The 15,777-nt window shown below is 46.4% G+C and overlaps 1 protein-coding gene across 7 annotated transcripts in view; it reads left to right on the plus strand.

Annotated features, from left to right (window-relative positions):
- The window catches only part of KIAA1549L (KIAA1549 like), a 267,232-nt gene extending 252,242 nt beyond the window's left edge, over positions 1 to 14,990 (plus strand). For all 7 annotated transcript variants that reach the window (XM_077863535.1, XM_077863537.1, XM_077863536.1 and 4 more), the window contains one exon: positions 5,147 to 14,990. In XM_077863535.1, the coding sequence (XP_077719661.1) occupies positions 5,147 to 5,428 (282 nt within the window). In that variant the 3' untranslated portion in view covers positions 5,429 to 14,990. The remainder of the gene's footprint in view (positions 1 to 5,146) is intronic.
- Positions 14,991 to 15,777: the final 787 nt, after the last annotated feature.

Genomic DNA, 15,777 nt, shown 5'->3' on the forward strand with positions numbered 1-15,777 from the left:
CCTTCCCACCAACCAGGTGGCTAACGTGAGCCATTTTAGAGGAGACGGTGTGGTCAGGTGGGATGTCTTTTGACCGAGGAACATGAGACCTGCCTTCCAGTCCAGGTTCCACCTTGACCTTCATCAAATAAATGGCTATTAAAAAACAAACAAACAAATGAATGGCTATTATAACTATCATTCTTTCAGTATTTTCCGTGTGCCAGACACCCTGTTAGATGTTTTATTTCTATTATCTTATTTAATCTTTGCAACAATCCTATATGGTAGGTATTATGATTCCCATGATGTGGAAACGGAGGCCTAGTCAGGTGACTTGACTGTTTAAAGCCACACAGCTATAGTGGCTTTACTATATAGTGGCCAAAATTCAAACTTGCCTCAGTCTGGCCCCAAAGCCTTTCTCAATTTTGTTCCTTTTATTTTTATTTTTTTTAAAGATTTAATTTATTTGAGAGGGAGAGAGAAAGCATGCATGGGTGGAGGGGCAGAGGGAGAGGGAGAAGCACGCTCCCCACTGAGCAGGGAGCCTGACACAGGGCTCTATCCCAGGACCCAAGCTGAAGGCAGATGCTTAACTGACTGAGCCACTCATGTTCCTTTTAGTTTTAACATTCTGTAAAAATTTGGGGCACCTGCATGGCTCACCGGGGTCCCCTGGTTAGCTCAGTGGTTGAGCATCTGCCTGTGGCTCAGAGCATGATCCCAGGGTCCTGGGATCAAGTCCTACATCAGGCTCCCCACGGGGAGCCTGCTTCTCCCTCTGCCTGGTCTCTGCCTCCCTCTCTGTGTCTCTCATGAATAAATAAATAAAATCTTTAAAAAATAATAACATAAAAAATAAAAATAAAGCTCTGTAAAAATTTTAGATGAAACAATAAAAAATACAGTTTTAGAAACTCAAGATTGAATTACTTTGCATGTTGATCCCAAGGCATCCTGCCTGACTTCCAGCAAAGGACTGTCTTGTCACGATGCCTGGTTCCATCCTCCATCATAAGTAGGAATATATGGCACAGTGGACCTGGCCTGGCCTAGACCAGAGGCAGCAAGCAGATGAACCTGGACAGTCACACCCAAACCTGCCTCTGAGTCACCTGTCAGGGGCTGCTAAGTGAAACAAATCTAGCAAACAAAAATAGCACAATGATGGCCTCTACTGCAAGTTGCCCCCCCATCCCTCTGTGAGATCATCCGTCATGGATAAGAAAGGCAGGCTGAGGGTCCCCTGATGCTGTGCATCTTTTTAGGGCTTGGTCTCAACATTTGAAATATATCCTAGATTTAGCAAACATGTTGATGATATGCAAGGCCTGGGCCATCTTTTCTCTCTGTCCAAACCCCTGGTGTCCATACGTTCCACCTCTACAGGTTCAACTCAGCTTTGGGGTTGGTGTCTATCCTTATTATAGTGATGCCACAGCCTAACAACACCCCTGGGAAAAAACTATCCTACATGTGTTAATTTTCCTGATGATCAAAGCTTATCCCTTAATTTTCAAAGCACGTAAAATATATGCTATCTTGCATTAAAAAAAATTCCAGGATGAATTATATCCATCCCTCCATCTTTAAAAGAGGAATATAATTTAATTTGTCTTTAACAAATGATTCGCCATCATTTTCATGCCTTACTATACTAAAATGACATTTGTAAGATGGGCTCTGGTGGTAGGATTATTGCCCCCACATCAAACATCTCCCAACTACTGTAATTTTTGGAGTTGTTACAGGGCTCCATATGTTTTGTTTTTTTGTTGTTTGTTTGTTTGTTTGTTTTTTGACCCTGCTCCCAACTGGACCTTCTATTGCTGTCAGTGTTACCACTTCCATAGATACACTCACCCTTTGGATATGCTTTTCCTAATGGGCCATTATCTGCAAATGAGGCATATCTGAGCTCATTAGAATCGTCAAGTTGGAGTATATAAGCTTTAAGAGTAACTGTAGGGATTCCCTACTGTTAAGTCTACACATCTTAGTGTGAGACTTTATGGCATCTGTTTGGGTTGTTTGTGGGCCTTTTTTTTTTTACTTCCTTTGTCGTGCTCAGCTATTTTAAACAGCTGAAACCACTGGGTATGAGTCGATCAGTTCAGAGCTTACTTGACTCCGTAATTCCACTTATAGCCTAAACATAATGTGTGCTTTTATGAAAATGGATGATACTTGTGACAATTAGGCAGTAAACCTATGGTTTTGTCGGTTCACCCTCTGCATGGAAAGTTCCACTGGGTACTCTGCAGGAGTCAACAGAAGTATTTTCCAAAACTTGGGCCCTTGCCCTCAAGACACAGATGATAGCTTAGCTGGGCTCATGGCCACTTCCAGATGCTTGTGGGTTCATATTACCTTCCAGATGAAGGAACGGGAACCCAGCAAATCAAAACCCAACCTTCCTGACGGGATGATTCGACCATTCTGGCTCCATCCCTCTCCGTGTGAGGGAGAGTTAGTTTTCTATTAGTTGTTTTTAAAAGGAATACGATCACCACAGCCTAAATGGGCCTCTCCTGGGCCCCAGTTATCACCTACAGTTAAGCAGGGCAGCGTGTCCATGCATGGAGCACAGTAGCCGGGAACCACAGCCCGGAGCACGGGTGATTTCTCACACATAAAAGAAAGTACAGGAAGCTCAGAGGGACCGGTTGGCAGCTTGAGGAAGTGGGGGCAGGGATGGCATCCATTTCCACATCCATTGGAGAAGGAGAAAGCCCCCACTGTCATGTGGGTGTCTGACCTTCCTGATCCCAGGTATCCAGACATCAGGAGCTAGCTCAGATAAAATCACCTCAACCTGGGCTTGACGGATAGGTTTCATCCTTGGTGCTGGATGAAGGATTGGGAGGGATGTGCTGTGATCAATAGGTGATGCCCGCCTTAGGTACTGCCTAGGGACAGAGTGGCCTTTGCCAGCCCCAAATTTTGGCCAGCAAGCTGTGAAGGCTCCAGCCTGGATCTACTATTAGGGAGAAAAGAGTTTCTCATCTTCTCTGCTCCAGAATATTACCCCAAGGCCACTCCAGTGGAGTCAGGTATCCCTGCCCGTACCGGCCACTGGCGCCAAGACACTTGACACCACAGAGCCAAGGGGTCTCAAAGTCAGACATTGACTCTCAGCTCCAGCTGAACTTGAAATTCAGGGAAAGGGGAGATGACAGCTTCCCTCACAAACATATGGCACCATCTGTTCATCCCTTGGTGATTTTCAAACTGTGTTCCTCGGAACCCCAAGTTCTGAGAGACTCCCCACTGTACCATGCGTAAATCTGGGCACTGGTGCCCCATGATTGAGCAAGTAAGACACAGTTCTACCTTTACAAAGTTGACAGCCTGAGACGGGTGATGACATCATAAGCGATGACTGATTCTAGAGAATCTGCCTGGAAGCACCTTATAGGGAACCGTTGGCTAATGTAGAGCTGGGGAAGGTGTCCTGGAAGAAACGACATTTGAGCTGAGACCTGGTAGACAAGTGCCCTGTCCTGGCCTTAGCTCTGTTCCCCCCGACCTCCCTCTCAGTCACTTGTGCATTCCCAGCACCTGTGGCCCAAGGACACAGACAGTTCGACTCTGGTTTTCCTCTAAGCTACAAGGGAAGTATGTCCAGCCCTTGTGGTGGAAGACCCACCATTAGCCCCTGTTTGCTACTTTGTCTTTCTTTGCCAGGTCTTGAGAAATTAAGGCCCCAAACTTTAGGACATCCATCCTATTGCTTCGTCTCTCACTTGGGTCCTCACTGGCCCTCACCTAGCCCATTGATGTAGCCTCAGAACTCTCTCGACTTCCCGTGAGTCCACCTCCGGAGTTTCCTTTTGAAAATACAGGCCCCTCCTCTGCCTCCGCAGGAGGGCTTGTCTGAACATGTCAGGCGAGGAGTGGAGGGAAGCTGCTTTTCTGCTCTACATTCTTCCATCCAGAATTTCTGACTCCTCACCCAACTCCGTCCTCACCAGGCCCCAGACCAGTGTCTCTGTAAAGACCGGGAACGTGCTGTACTTCCCAGAAGTGTGCCATAGAGAACTGAACTCCGTAGCCTGGCACTCGGCTTTCTGATCCTCAGCTTCTCCCACACCCCATACATCCTCTCTGGTCAGACCGAACCCTCCGAAGTTTCCCGGGTACACCATCCTCCATGCACCCCCATGCCTTTGCCTTTGCTTTTCCTCTGCTGGAAGGCGCCTCCAGCCTTATCCTCCTGGCAACATCCTGTTCATGTTCCAGACCCAGCTGAGCTACTTCTCCCACCTGACTCCCCACACATGTCTCTTCCCACAGCACCCTTGGCCCTCGTTGTCCACAGGCACTCGTCCCACAGGGTTCCAGCCAATATTATGGGATATAAAGGCTTTTTGTGGGTTGCCCTGGAATAGCAGCCCCACATGTGGCACTGTTTCTGGGGGAAAGCTGGTCCTGAATTCCAAATCACTGACTTGTCCTCATTACTAGAAGTGTCCATATATTTAAGCATGAAAGTATGGAAGTACATGGCTTCCACGTTTAATAAAAGGAGAAAAATTGTTTAGGAAATCTTGGTTTTCAAGAAAACCAGGATCACCCAGATCCAAGACAGTGCAGTGACTGACTCCTAGCCTGTGGCATCCAACAGACTTGCTCAGAGCATGTCTCGGTGGCCTGTCAACCATGTCACCTAAGGCTGCAGCACTCTTTGCTTCCATGTCCTCTTCTGTAAAATAAGGATGACAATATCTGCCTCCTAGCTTGTTGCCTTGAGAAGCAAATGAGATACCGTGAGGAAAGCCCTTAGCACAGCCCTTGGCACTCCAGTGTTAGTGGTTACCATTGGTTAATAAATCCCCGAGTCCTTTGAGCTCCACGAAGACATCACTTGGGTTTGCCGGATTGGGGCTTATGTTAAAAAGGTAGCCAGGTAGCTTCCAGTGTGGAGACTCAGGAATGTTCCAGCATTTGTAGCAAGGTTCAAACCCCCTACTTAATCAATCCACCCAGCATCTCCAGCGTGTCCTAAAGGTTTTATATGTGCACAGTGGTGCGTGGTCTTCATTTATTTCGGCGTCTCCTCTCCGGTCTTTGGTTCCCTCCCCGTGTCCAGTCCCGAGAGTGTCCTGTGCCCCAAGCCCTGCCTAATCCAGGCCCTTGCCTTTTCTCTCGACCCCCTCTGCAGGTCCCCCTCCCGGGGTACATCGAAGCTTACCCCCGGTCACGTTATCAGCAGAACTCGCCCTCCAGACTCCCTCGGCAGTACAGCCAGCCGGCGGGCTTGCACCCCAGCCTGGAGCAGGCCCCGGCGCCGTCCACGGCTGCCTCGCAACAGAGCCTCGCCGAGAACGACCCGGCCGACGCACCGCTCACCAACATCTCCACCGCCGCCCTCGTGAAGGCCATCCGGGAGGAGGTGGCCAAGCTGGCCAAGAAACAGACAGACATGTTCGAGTTCCAGGTCTAAGGCCAGGGCCCCGTGGAACTTGCCGACTCGGAGGGAACGGCCTTCGGGTCCCTTGGCCGGACGTGTTGGGACCTGGGGCAGAGACCCCTGTGCGTCCCTCTCACCCTCTGCAGAGGTGAACAGTGGGCCTGTGGGCGGCACAGGAGACCCTGGAACCCCTGGATTCTTGGCTTCTTCAGCTGATCGTATGTCAAGTGGTCCCTGCGTGGGACCGTATGTTTGATAGTCTGTGAAGTTAGATGTTTGAACTGTGGGTGTATTTCCCTCCGGAGCCTTAGTCACAAGACACACTAACTGATCTGCAGATCCCTGTCCAATGCCACATTTTAATAAGTCACCGGAAGGGGGAGAACATTGCCCTCTCCTCGGTGAGTTCTGCATGCTAGCTCTGTTTCTGTGTTAAAGGCAATGCAGGCATCTGATTAAGCACCAGACTGTTCTCTCTCTCTCTCTCTCTCTCTCTCTCTCTCGTTCAGCTGTGACTGTAATCGTTGAAATTGCCTCTGATCTTGTAAAGGAGGCATTGATTCCAGCCAAGAAACTTGAGTCCTTTTCTCTTAAAGGTTCAGGTTCAAAGTCAGATGGATGGGATGGAAAGCAGGACCGTCCATGACTACACCTCTAAATAGTCCTGACTCTTTTTTTCCTCCCGTGAGTTAAACAAAGGCCAAGAAGGAGGGAAGATGAGAGGGAATGGTGGGCTTGTGTCGACAGGTTTTTGAAAAGGTGTTGCCGTTTCTGGAACTCGAGGGCCCGGCGAGGTGGTATCCAACTGAAAGAGAATCGGTGCTAAGAGCTTTTAGGATCCTACAAAAGAAAAACAGTCATTTGTTGGAGGGTTTTCTTTGCCCTGCAATGAAGGTGGCCTGAGAACAGAGCTTCTCTCTCTTTTTTGAGATGATAGATACATCGACTTGACAGGAAAACCTGTCTCTGCAACGCCCAGCACGTGCTGCCGAGTGACCCAGAAGGAAGGAGTAACTGATGCCTGTTTGAAGCAGAAATAGTGAATCCCCAGTCTCCCCCCAACCCCCGCCCCCTGCTGCAGCCTCTGTTTATAGAAGCTTCTGAATGTAGAAAATCTGTTGATTTATGTTTAAATGTAAATAACATTTTTAAAAGTGTATGGAGTTTGGCAGTTCCCTCCTTCCCTGCCCCTGTAGTCAGTCGATGGATGCAGGAGGACATTCGCTGAGCTTAGGACCGTGATGTGGTGAGTCACATTCCCTGACGTGGTGAGTCGGTCCCCAGAGCGCTGGGTGGACACTGCCTCGCACCCCGAGGCACCAGCTGCTGACTGTCAATTCCTAGACACGACAGCCACTGGCTTTGGGTGGCTCCCCGGGAGGGAGCACTATGGCTCCCTCACCAACTATGTTGGGGGCTTCCTGGGTGCCTGTTGGAGAACGAGGTCCTGTCCTGCCTTCACCCATGACCCATCTAGCTTCAGCTGTGTCCATGCCTTCTGAGCCCATCTTGCCATTTCCTCATGAGTTTCTTTGGTCTTTAATCAAGAGAAGGTGGAAATTTAAAAGTTGAGAGAAGAGTAGGAATGGAACTGATTAGAATGGGAGATTCAAACTGTCAAAGCACAGACTTTTCAAAGAAGCTGTTTTTATTTCCCAGTGGCAAATTGCCCTTTCTGGAAAGTTCCAGAGATGATGTATCATGGAATCCCCCCAGACAAGTCTCTTGTTCGGATGATATTAGGTAGTGTCCTTTTGGTATGCTGGTTGATCTTTCATAGTGTTAGTTTTTTGTTACTTAAAAAAAAAAATCAGCTATAAATAAAATGTATTTTTGTAATTTCCATGTGTATATATGGTATATTTCTACCAATGGCCAGTTGTTGTAGTCCAAAACCTAAATCAGCTTGCAAAACACTGTGGATGGTGCAAGATTTTATTGACAGATTAACACAATGCCTAAGTCTATCCAAATAGGTATTCAATGCACTTGAATGAACAAAGAGCCAAAGAAACTCAGCCTTTTCATGCAAATGGTATGAGTCTGATAAAGTCAGCCACATTGTCCCGCCTTATCAATAATATTAATATTTCATCAGAGCAATGATATCAACCCAGTACTTTGTCTACTTGGTAAATGCCTGGAAATCCTGTATGTGATAATGAAGTTTCAAGACCTTAGTGGGATTAAAAGAGATGCTTCAAAGACAGTGTCTGAGCTTTGGATGTTCCAGTGACTTACAGAGAATGAGCCTACAGTGTGCCGCCGTGTGGCTCCAGCTTCCTAAGAGGATGGAGAAACAAATCACTGTGGTCTTTGCAGAACCCCAGGAAGTATTGAGTTAGTCAACTGAGACGGCTAGAAAGATAGCGTGCTAAATCAGACACTCCCGTAAACTAGGCACCACAGGTTTAAGAAAAGTACATGGGAGGAAAACCTTAAGTTTAAAAGGAATCCATCTGTTCATGTTTTTTCCACCACTGAGGAGATAGCCGCCATTGTTAGATTTTCTGTGACTAAGAGGCGGTCCCTTCTCTGAAGAGCCCCCTGACCTCATGGAGGGGACAGATGCCTGGACAGCTGCCTCTGAGCAAAGGCAGGTGGGCAGAAGCACTTCACGGAAGTGAAAATAGAGTTCCATGAGAGCCCAGAGGCTCTACACTCCTCATGACCCTTCCAACAGTTGAGGAAGCCACAGAGGACCTTGGCGGTCTTGGAGAAGGACTCAGAAGTCCAGAGAAGTGGAGCAGCCTGCTCAAGGATTCCAGCCCAAGCCTGCTGATTCATGATTCAACTTGCTTTCCATTTCACCATGCTGCCTGCACGCTTGTCTGTGACGCCTTTCTTGAACTGTGCTAGGAAGTTTAAAAGGTAGACCAGGGTCATATGAGAGACGCCCTACATTCTCTTGACGAAAAAAGATGATTTGGTGTGTAAAGGACTTCAGATACAGTGTATAGAGGACGATGCACTTGTGGCATAATAAACATTTTCCAGAACTTGGTTTGATGTGAGTTTTGTGCATTCCTGAAAAGAAGTGCACGTTGGCTTTTTCCAGAGAGCGCCAGCAAGGAAATGGTATCCTCCACTGCTGTTCAGGACTGCAGGGGTGTATTCCTCTCAGTGCCATGGACCCACATGAGGAGGCAGGGAAGCCATGACAGCTGGTCATTATGAGCTAGCAGGTTCTATGCTTTGCGTCAGGGGAGGCAACCCCGTGGTGCAGAAGCATAAAAGGCTCTTGTGTGCCCTGGTAGCTGGCATCTGAGATGGCGGCGGTTACCTGTAGAACAGGAAGTTCTCTCTTTCAGGGTGTGCTATGGACTTAATGTTAAAAATCCTAGCCTAATACCATGATGGTATTAGGAGGTGGGGCCTCGGGGAGTAATTAACTCATGATGGGGAGGCCTCATGAATGGGAGTGGTGCCCTCATAAAAGGGATCCCAGAGAGCCCTCTTGCCCTCTTTTTTTGCCACGTGACAATACAGTAAGAAGTCAAGTCTTGCAACTCCGAAGAGGGTTCTCACCAGCCCCTGATCCTGCTGGCACCCTGATCTTGGACTTCCAGCCTCCCAAGGTGTGAGAAATAAATTTCTGTTGTTCAAAAGCCACCCCGTCTGTGGTACTTTGTTATGGCAGCCCGGGCTGACTGAGACAGGGTGGACGATGTAAGAAGCAGTTCTCTGGTCCTGGAAGTTATATTGTGCATTTGTCAGTTGAAGAATTCGACAGAAGGGCATGTAATTTCTGAGTAGTCTTGATGGAAGAATGGATAGGAAGCAGTTGGATTTGTGATTTTTTTTTTTTTAATGAGAGTATAGATGGAAGAAGACAGGAATTTAAGTACCTGACTTCAAGAAATACTTCTCTAACAGGCAGAAATTAAAGAAATGGATTAAAAATTTTAATGTTGATTGTAGATACATAAGCTGTTTTTCTCTATCTAAAGCACCTTTTTTCTACTCAGGCACTCAATGTCTAATGAATAAAATGACAGATACTATTTCTAAAGTTTGAGAACATAATTTAAACTTAATCTGTTCCTTTTCTACCACACACCAGAAGACACTTTGGGCCTCTTAGGGAAATATAGTAACTTAACTTGGAGCATAACTGACTCGGGCCCAAGTGTTAGCAATTAAATTCTCTCATTTAGTCCAGCCTTGAAGGTGTTCTAGTCAAAGATTTTTTGTCAAGGATGAGAAACCTATTCAGACTTGCTCCAAAGTGTGGGGGGTGATGGAGAGACTATAGGGCCATTTCACAGAAACTAAACACAGCTCCCATATGGGAAGGGGCTGCAGCCATCTCACTCTTGCTTTCTCTCATACCTTCTTTCCATATGGGCTTTCTTCTGTTTCTCTCTGTGTATCTGCTCAGTTCTCTTGCTTCCCCTGGCCTCCTAGCATTCTCTGTTTTCTCATTACTGTATATGCAGCTGAAAATCCATCTCAGGACCCACGCCTCACCACCTTTTCTTTCCTGTACTCACCCCCTCTCTCATTACCATCTCTGTGCCCAAATCTTAAGAGTCTGATTGGTCCAGTTCATCTACCTATCTACCTATGGATGAGACACCCTTGGGTCATGTGTCTATCCAGTAACCAAGGGGGTGGAGTCATGTAAGACAGGCATGCCCCCTGGACTGACCCTTCCAGTAAGAGCCTTCCTTGGGGGCTAGTACCCAGAGGAGGAATGTAAGTGGGCAAAACCTTCAAAAAGAAGGGACCTCCTCGGGACTGGAATTGACCGGCACTCTAGGACACCACACAGCAGGTGAGCAATCCCTGTGGACCCTGCCGCAGAGGGAGAGGTCATCCTTGACTTGTACGTCAGGTGGGAACGCATACATTTGAAACCCTGGTGGACAGGCCAGCCCTGCCCCAACCACGTACCGTCCCAGCACCAGTACTACTGATACAACTTGTGGGCCTAAGAACAATTTCTGGCCAAGGTCCAGGAAGCACCACATCTTGCTCAGCAGACAATAAATTCTTATAAATTGAATCGCATGATCTTAGCTCAGGTGCTATTAATGTAGCTCACGGCCACACACTTGCATGGATGAGGAAACTGATGAGCCTCTCTGTAGAGTCTTTTGAAACAAAATTCATTTCAAGTGAAATTGATATTATTGTGGTTCTGCTCTTCAAAATATAATAAGTTAGTGTCCTGAGAATTGAAAGGTCTCTTGATTTCTTAAGGTGAATGGTTACAGAATAGAATCCTAGCCTGTGGTAAGTGCGAACATGTAAGGGGCTTCTGGAAAGGAATATTTAGGAAATAGGAGTCACAGTGCCAGAAACAAATTCTTTCAGACAATGTTAGGTTGCTCTGATTGTGCCGGTTTCAAAGGCAGGGAAATGTGTGATGGGGCAAAATTTATCTCCATGGGTCAAACCCATACTTTTGTGAAAGCCATTCTATAATGAAATCTAGAAATCGATTATTTTCATCCTCTGACCTTGGCCAGATTTTTGTAAATCACGGAAGGAGACTGTCAGTGTATTTTATATAAATTAACTGTGACCTCACCTTATTTCCTTTATCTCTTCCTTATGTCTAAATTCACCTCCACCCATATGCAGAGAGAAGGCTTGTGCCAAACAGAACCAGAGTATCATTCTCTGGTCTGGAAATTTTGAAAATGGCATAAATAGTCAAGGCCTTAGGCAACTCACTTGAAACCATTCTCTGACTCCTCATCTATGAAAGGAGTACAACGACATCTGCACTTCCTACCTCCCTTGGTGAGTGTGAGGAGCGTGTGTATCTGAAACGGCTTTGAAAGTATGTTTGTAGGTATTCTTACTAAAGTATTAGCTTCATAATTTGGTCTTTTCTAGTGAAATACTTTAGCTCCTTCCATCCACTGAACTAATATGTCACATATTCTATAAAATTTTTAAAAATATAAATTAAAAAAGAAAAGATATTCCTAAGATTGGAACTGCCCACAAAAGCCAGCCTCATCTGGAGCCATATTTTGTTGTTGTTGTTTACTTTTTGGAGGCCACATGAGCATGCATACATGTGCTATCACTCTGGGTGGAACACGCAGACTGGGGCTCCCCAGTCACTAGCAAAGACAAGTACTGAATGGGAGCTCTGACGGTAGCTGTTGACACGTAATGCTTGGCTTTCTAATTCCTACATCTGTGGCCTCCAGGAAAAGAGCGTTCATATGCTATTAGAATTTTCTTATTGTAAAATAAAAAGCAAAGGCTTTCGTATCCCCAAAACCTGCCTGCTTCTCATTCTCCGTCCTCCCTATGGGGAGATGGAATCCTCTTCACAACCCAACTGCACAGAAGTACCTACTGCGAGTTGTCAAAGCACCACAGAACCCCTTGTGGTCTCAGAAGCCGTCCCAGCCTCAAGCACGAGCTCATGAGCCAAGAAGAACTTCCCCTGGCCATCCACAGGCCCCAGAGAAGCAGTTCCAGCCTATTCATGACCATGTTCTTGGAACAGAATAAACCAATGCCTGGTCACAGGCCCTCCTCAGAGCATAAAGAGGTCCCATCCAGGTCAGTGGCTCCCAGAGGGTCCAGGATGACATGGGTATGGGACACAAACTTCCAAGACCACCTACCCACTTTCCCTGCCATTGCTAGTCTCAGCAATCACGGCGTCCGCCTTCTGTTCAGCCCTGTTCATGTGTTATATCCATGCTCTGCCCTCTGATGTAAGCTGACTGGACAGAACACCCATCTGACCCAGGAGCCACAAATTCGTAGGCTGACCAGCCACAAAAAAATGTAACTCAGCACACGGGGCTAGACCAACTGGATCCTCTCTGTAGGAAATACCAAGACACAGAGTCTATTAGCAAGAGAGGTTGAAACTGAACAGTCAAGACTCAGAGGCCATGATGGGTTGTAGTCAAAGCAAAGGTCTAAGAGAACAAGATATTGAGTAAGAAGTAGCCTTGAGGCCAAGGAGACTTAGAGTATAGGTAAGAAAGCCTGTCTCCTATAACAAAAATAGGCAAATGAAAACCAAGTCCGAATGTTTCGGGGGAGTCCCTACTAATGGGAAGCCACAACCCTGGGGCTCCTGGGGCTCCACTGAGATTCCGGTGGCTTGGACAGTAACAGCGTGTTGTGTCTCACGGGGGCCGAGTCTGCTGAAGCTCTCTGCAAGTATTCAGAAGTACTTAGACACTCAAGGAGCAACTTTTACTCCTCTCTGCCCCTCTGTAAAGAGGGCTCACATAGGCACAGAAAACACTCCCCACAGCCACTGTCTTGCTGCAATGATGAGGAGTAAATCTGGAACCTCCACAAAATTCTGCCACGCTCACCCACTGCACAGAGTAGGACCAGTGTGCCCATTTTCTTTTTCTTTCCTCCTGGATCTTGACTGCTCTTATCCTTCAGGACAAATGAAATGATCAAGTGAAGGGAAGTGGTGGTGCCTACTTCAGTCCCAGGAATGGCAGACAGACACAGAGCCAGGGAGCTGGGAAAAGACACGTGGCGATCCCTAGCCTTTCCTTGCTGGGGTCCCCTCAGAAAAAGGAAAGCAAGCTTGTTCCAAAGGATGATGTCTAGACTTCTCTAAGTCACTGTCATGCACCCAACTCATGCGCTCTGCTGGCCACTGGAAGCCAGAAAGAATGCAGCGAGGAAGGCGAGTGGAACTGAGTAATGGGAACATTAGTGAGGCTGTTGTCAATGGTCAATTACCTGTAAAATGTACACAGATGGTTCCCAGGAAACACAATTGCTCTGAGTCTCTCTATGACCTTTTGGAGGTATGGGTATAGCGACTACTGGTTTGCACAGTGGGGCACTTCATTTTAACAACATTTCAGTGTTCACGTTTGCACATGGGCAAACTCCTATTGAAGGAGAGGCCATATGACTCCTTAGAACTGAAATAAAGTTTCATTAGCATCACAGTTTCACCACCAACCCCTCCTCCAGACTGAAGAGCTCTGGCAAACGCTTGAAGATAAAAGCACTTCAGGTTACCTGGTCTGTGAAACAGGCTATTATGAGCTTGCTCTAGATCTAGAGGGCCTTCACTGAACATATGAGAGCTTGCTTTTGCCCCCGGTACCCATTCCATCACCCAGTTCCTCAGTCCTGGTAGCTAAGGCCTTTGGGAGACCCAGAGGGCCTGTGGAAGCCACACCCCTTGAGGCCATATCTCCAGTGATGCGAACACAACCTAATGAAAAATCAGGCGACCACCCAGATGTCTTGCCTGTGGGACATTTGGAAACAGCTGATTTGGGACATAGGGTCTACAAGTAAGCCAGATGTTGGATTAAATTATTCATGCTTCATCCTACTCTGTGAGGATTCGTGATGGCAAAGCCAAAAGCTGTTGCATCCTCCTGGAGAAGTCCATTTCCTAGGTCAGGTTTGGTAGCATGAAGAGGAATGGCCTGGAAAGTCTTAAGATTGTGAAAACAAAGGGCTGGACTGCCAAATTGCACAAATTGCTTCGTATATTGAAATTCAGGTGCTTTGGAAACTAAAAGCTGGCTTTTTTAAAATTTAAGACTTTGCCGTCAAAACTGGTAGGTCCCAAACTAGCCTTCAGTGCTCGGGGGACCAATTCTTTAGAATGAGTCCAGGTAAAAGAACCAAAGACCAAGACCAGAAATCGAACCAGAAATCAAAAACTGAGCAGACACGAGGGTTTACGAAGGGCTGTCGGGCTGTATCTCTGCCAAGGGCATGCATTATGGGCACAGTTTCATCCTGTGGATCATTAACCTTTTATTTAACTGGACCTATCCAGGAAGCACTGATAGAACCTTCCACACAGCCATCCATTCAGTCCTTCATTGGCTGAGCAAACATTTCCTGAGTGCCACCTATGCACCAGACTCCGTGCTAAGTGATGAGGATTCAGCAGGAGCGGGACACAGGGCCTGCCCCTCTCAGAGCTCACAGTCAAGGAAGACTGAGCCATACAAAGGACCACCATTCATTCAGTGAATCTTCTACCTCATAAGAGGTAGGGGAGATAAAAAACGAATGCAGCCACATGTAAACCAAAACCCCTTCTTTCTGGAAACCTTTAGGATTAGAAAGGACATTAGTACCTTCTAAGGATGCTACACAGCTTTCCTTATCACTGGCCTTTAACCAGTTAGTAAGATGCCCACAACATCCCCATGGGGACAGAGAGCAAAGCACCAACTTCCAAGAATCACCAAGTGTTATGAACCCAAATTTCAGAGCTGTCACCATCAAATGAAATCAGGAGCCCAAACTGTAAGAAAAGAAATAACCAATTTGGGGACTATGCTATGCAATCCAAGTGAAAACTTCAGGAGCCATATATTTTACAAAGGAAACCACAGTACACCGAACACCCTGACTTTGCATTGTTCCAGTCAATCAAGTGCCGCTCAGAATGCACTGGATTGCTAATGAATGGGTTTTGGTTTTGGTTCAGCCTCTGAAATGTAGCGCTCTATGGAGCAAACCCAAATAGGTGAACTAGGTAGAGCTTTGCAATGATACCACTTCTTTGCTGCATTTGTCTGTCGAGCTTCTTTGAGTTGCAATTGTGTTTGGTTTTTTTCTTGGCAAATTTGCATATGAAATAAAGCACGTTGTCTTACTGGTACTTTTCTTTCCAGGGTGTTAGTGGATATTTGTGCTCACATCTTGTCTTTTCTCGTACTTAATATTTCTCTCTCCATTCCCCATAAGGATAAGATTTCAACAAGCATTTACAAATCCTCGGAAAATTAGAAATTGCCACGTGATGAAAGGATGGAGTTTGCTGTTTTTGAAATTACAGGATCCCAAACTCTGAGTTGGAAGAGAATTTAATGGGGACGTTATCCCGCTTTGTACCTTGCAATCAACACAGGATACACTTCATGTCCTATGTGCTTCTCTGGTCAAAGGTTAAGCAGAATTAGGGCCTCAGCAAGGCAGGTTCTTGAGGAGAGGGGAATGAATAGGAAGTGGGAGGGAGATGGAGTGTTAAAGATGATTGGATATATAGGGCAAAAAAAGTAATGTAGTCACCATGGGGTGGAAGTAGGAGAATTGTCTTGATTTTAAATTATATATGGAGTAAGAGGACACCAAACTGTTTTTTTTTTTTTTTTTTTAAGATTTTACTCTAGCTCTGAATCTGTTCCATGCTCATTGTTATCACATGGGTAGAGGGATCCCCATTTTAGGATTTGCGATCATGCAGACCTGGATTTGAACCTCATCTTTACCTCATTGTAGTTACTTTGGACAAGTCATGTCCCCTCTCTGAGCCTTATCTGTGAAAAGAAGATAAGATCTAGTCTATGAGTGACTGCAGAGCTGGAAGGAGACACTGCCTGGTTTACACCTGCATGATACCCTATGAGCATGACGGATTATTGACATTTATTTGCCTCCTTGGAAAA

This window comes from Canis aureus, chromosome 21, assembly GCF_053574225.1.
Source record: "Canis aureus isolate CA01 chromosome 21, VMU_Caureus_v.1.0, whole genome shotgun sequence".
NCBI classification, from domain to species: domain Eukaryota; kingdom Metazoa; phylum Chordata; class Mammalia; order Carnivora; family Canidae; genus Canis; species Canis aureus.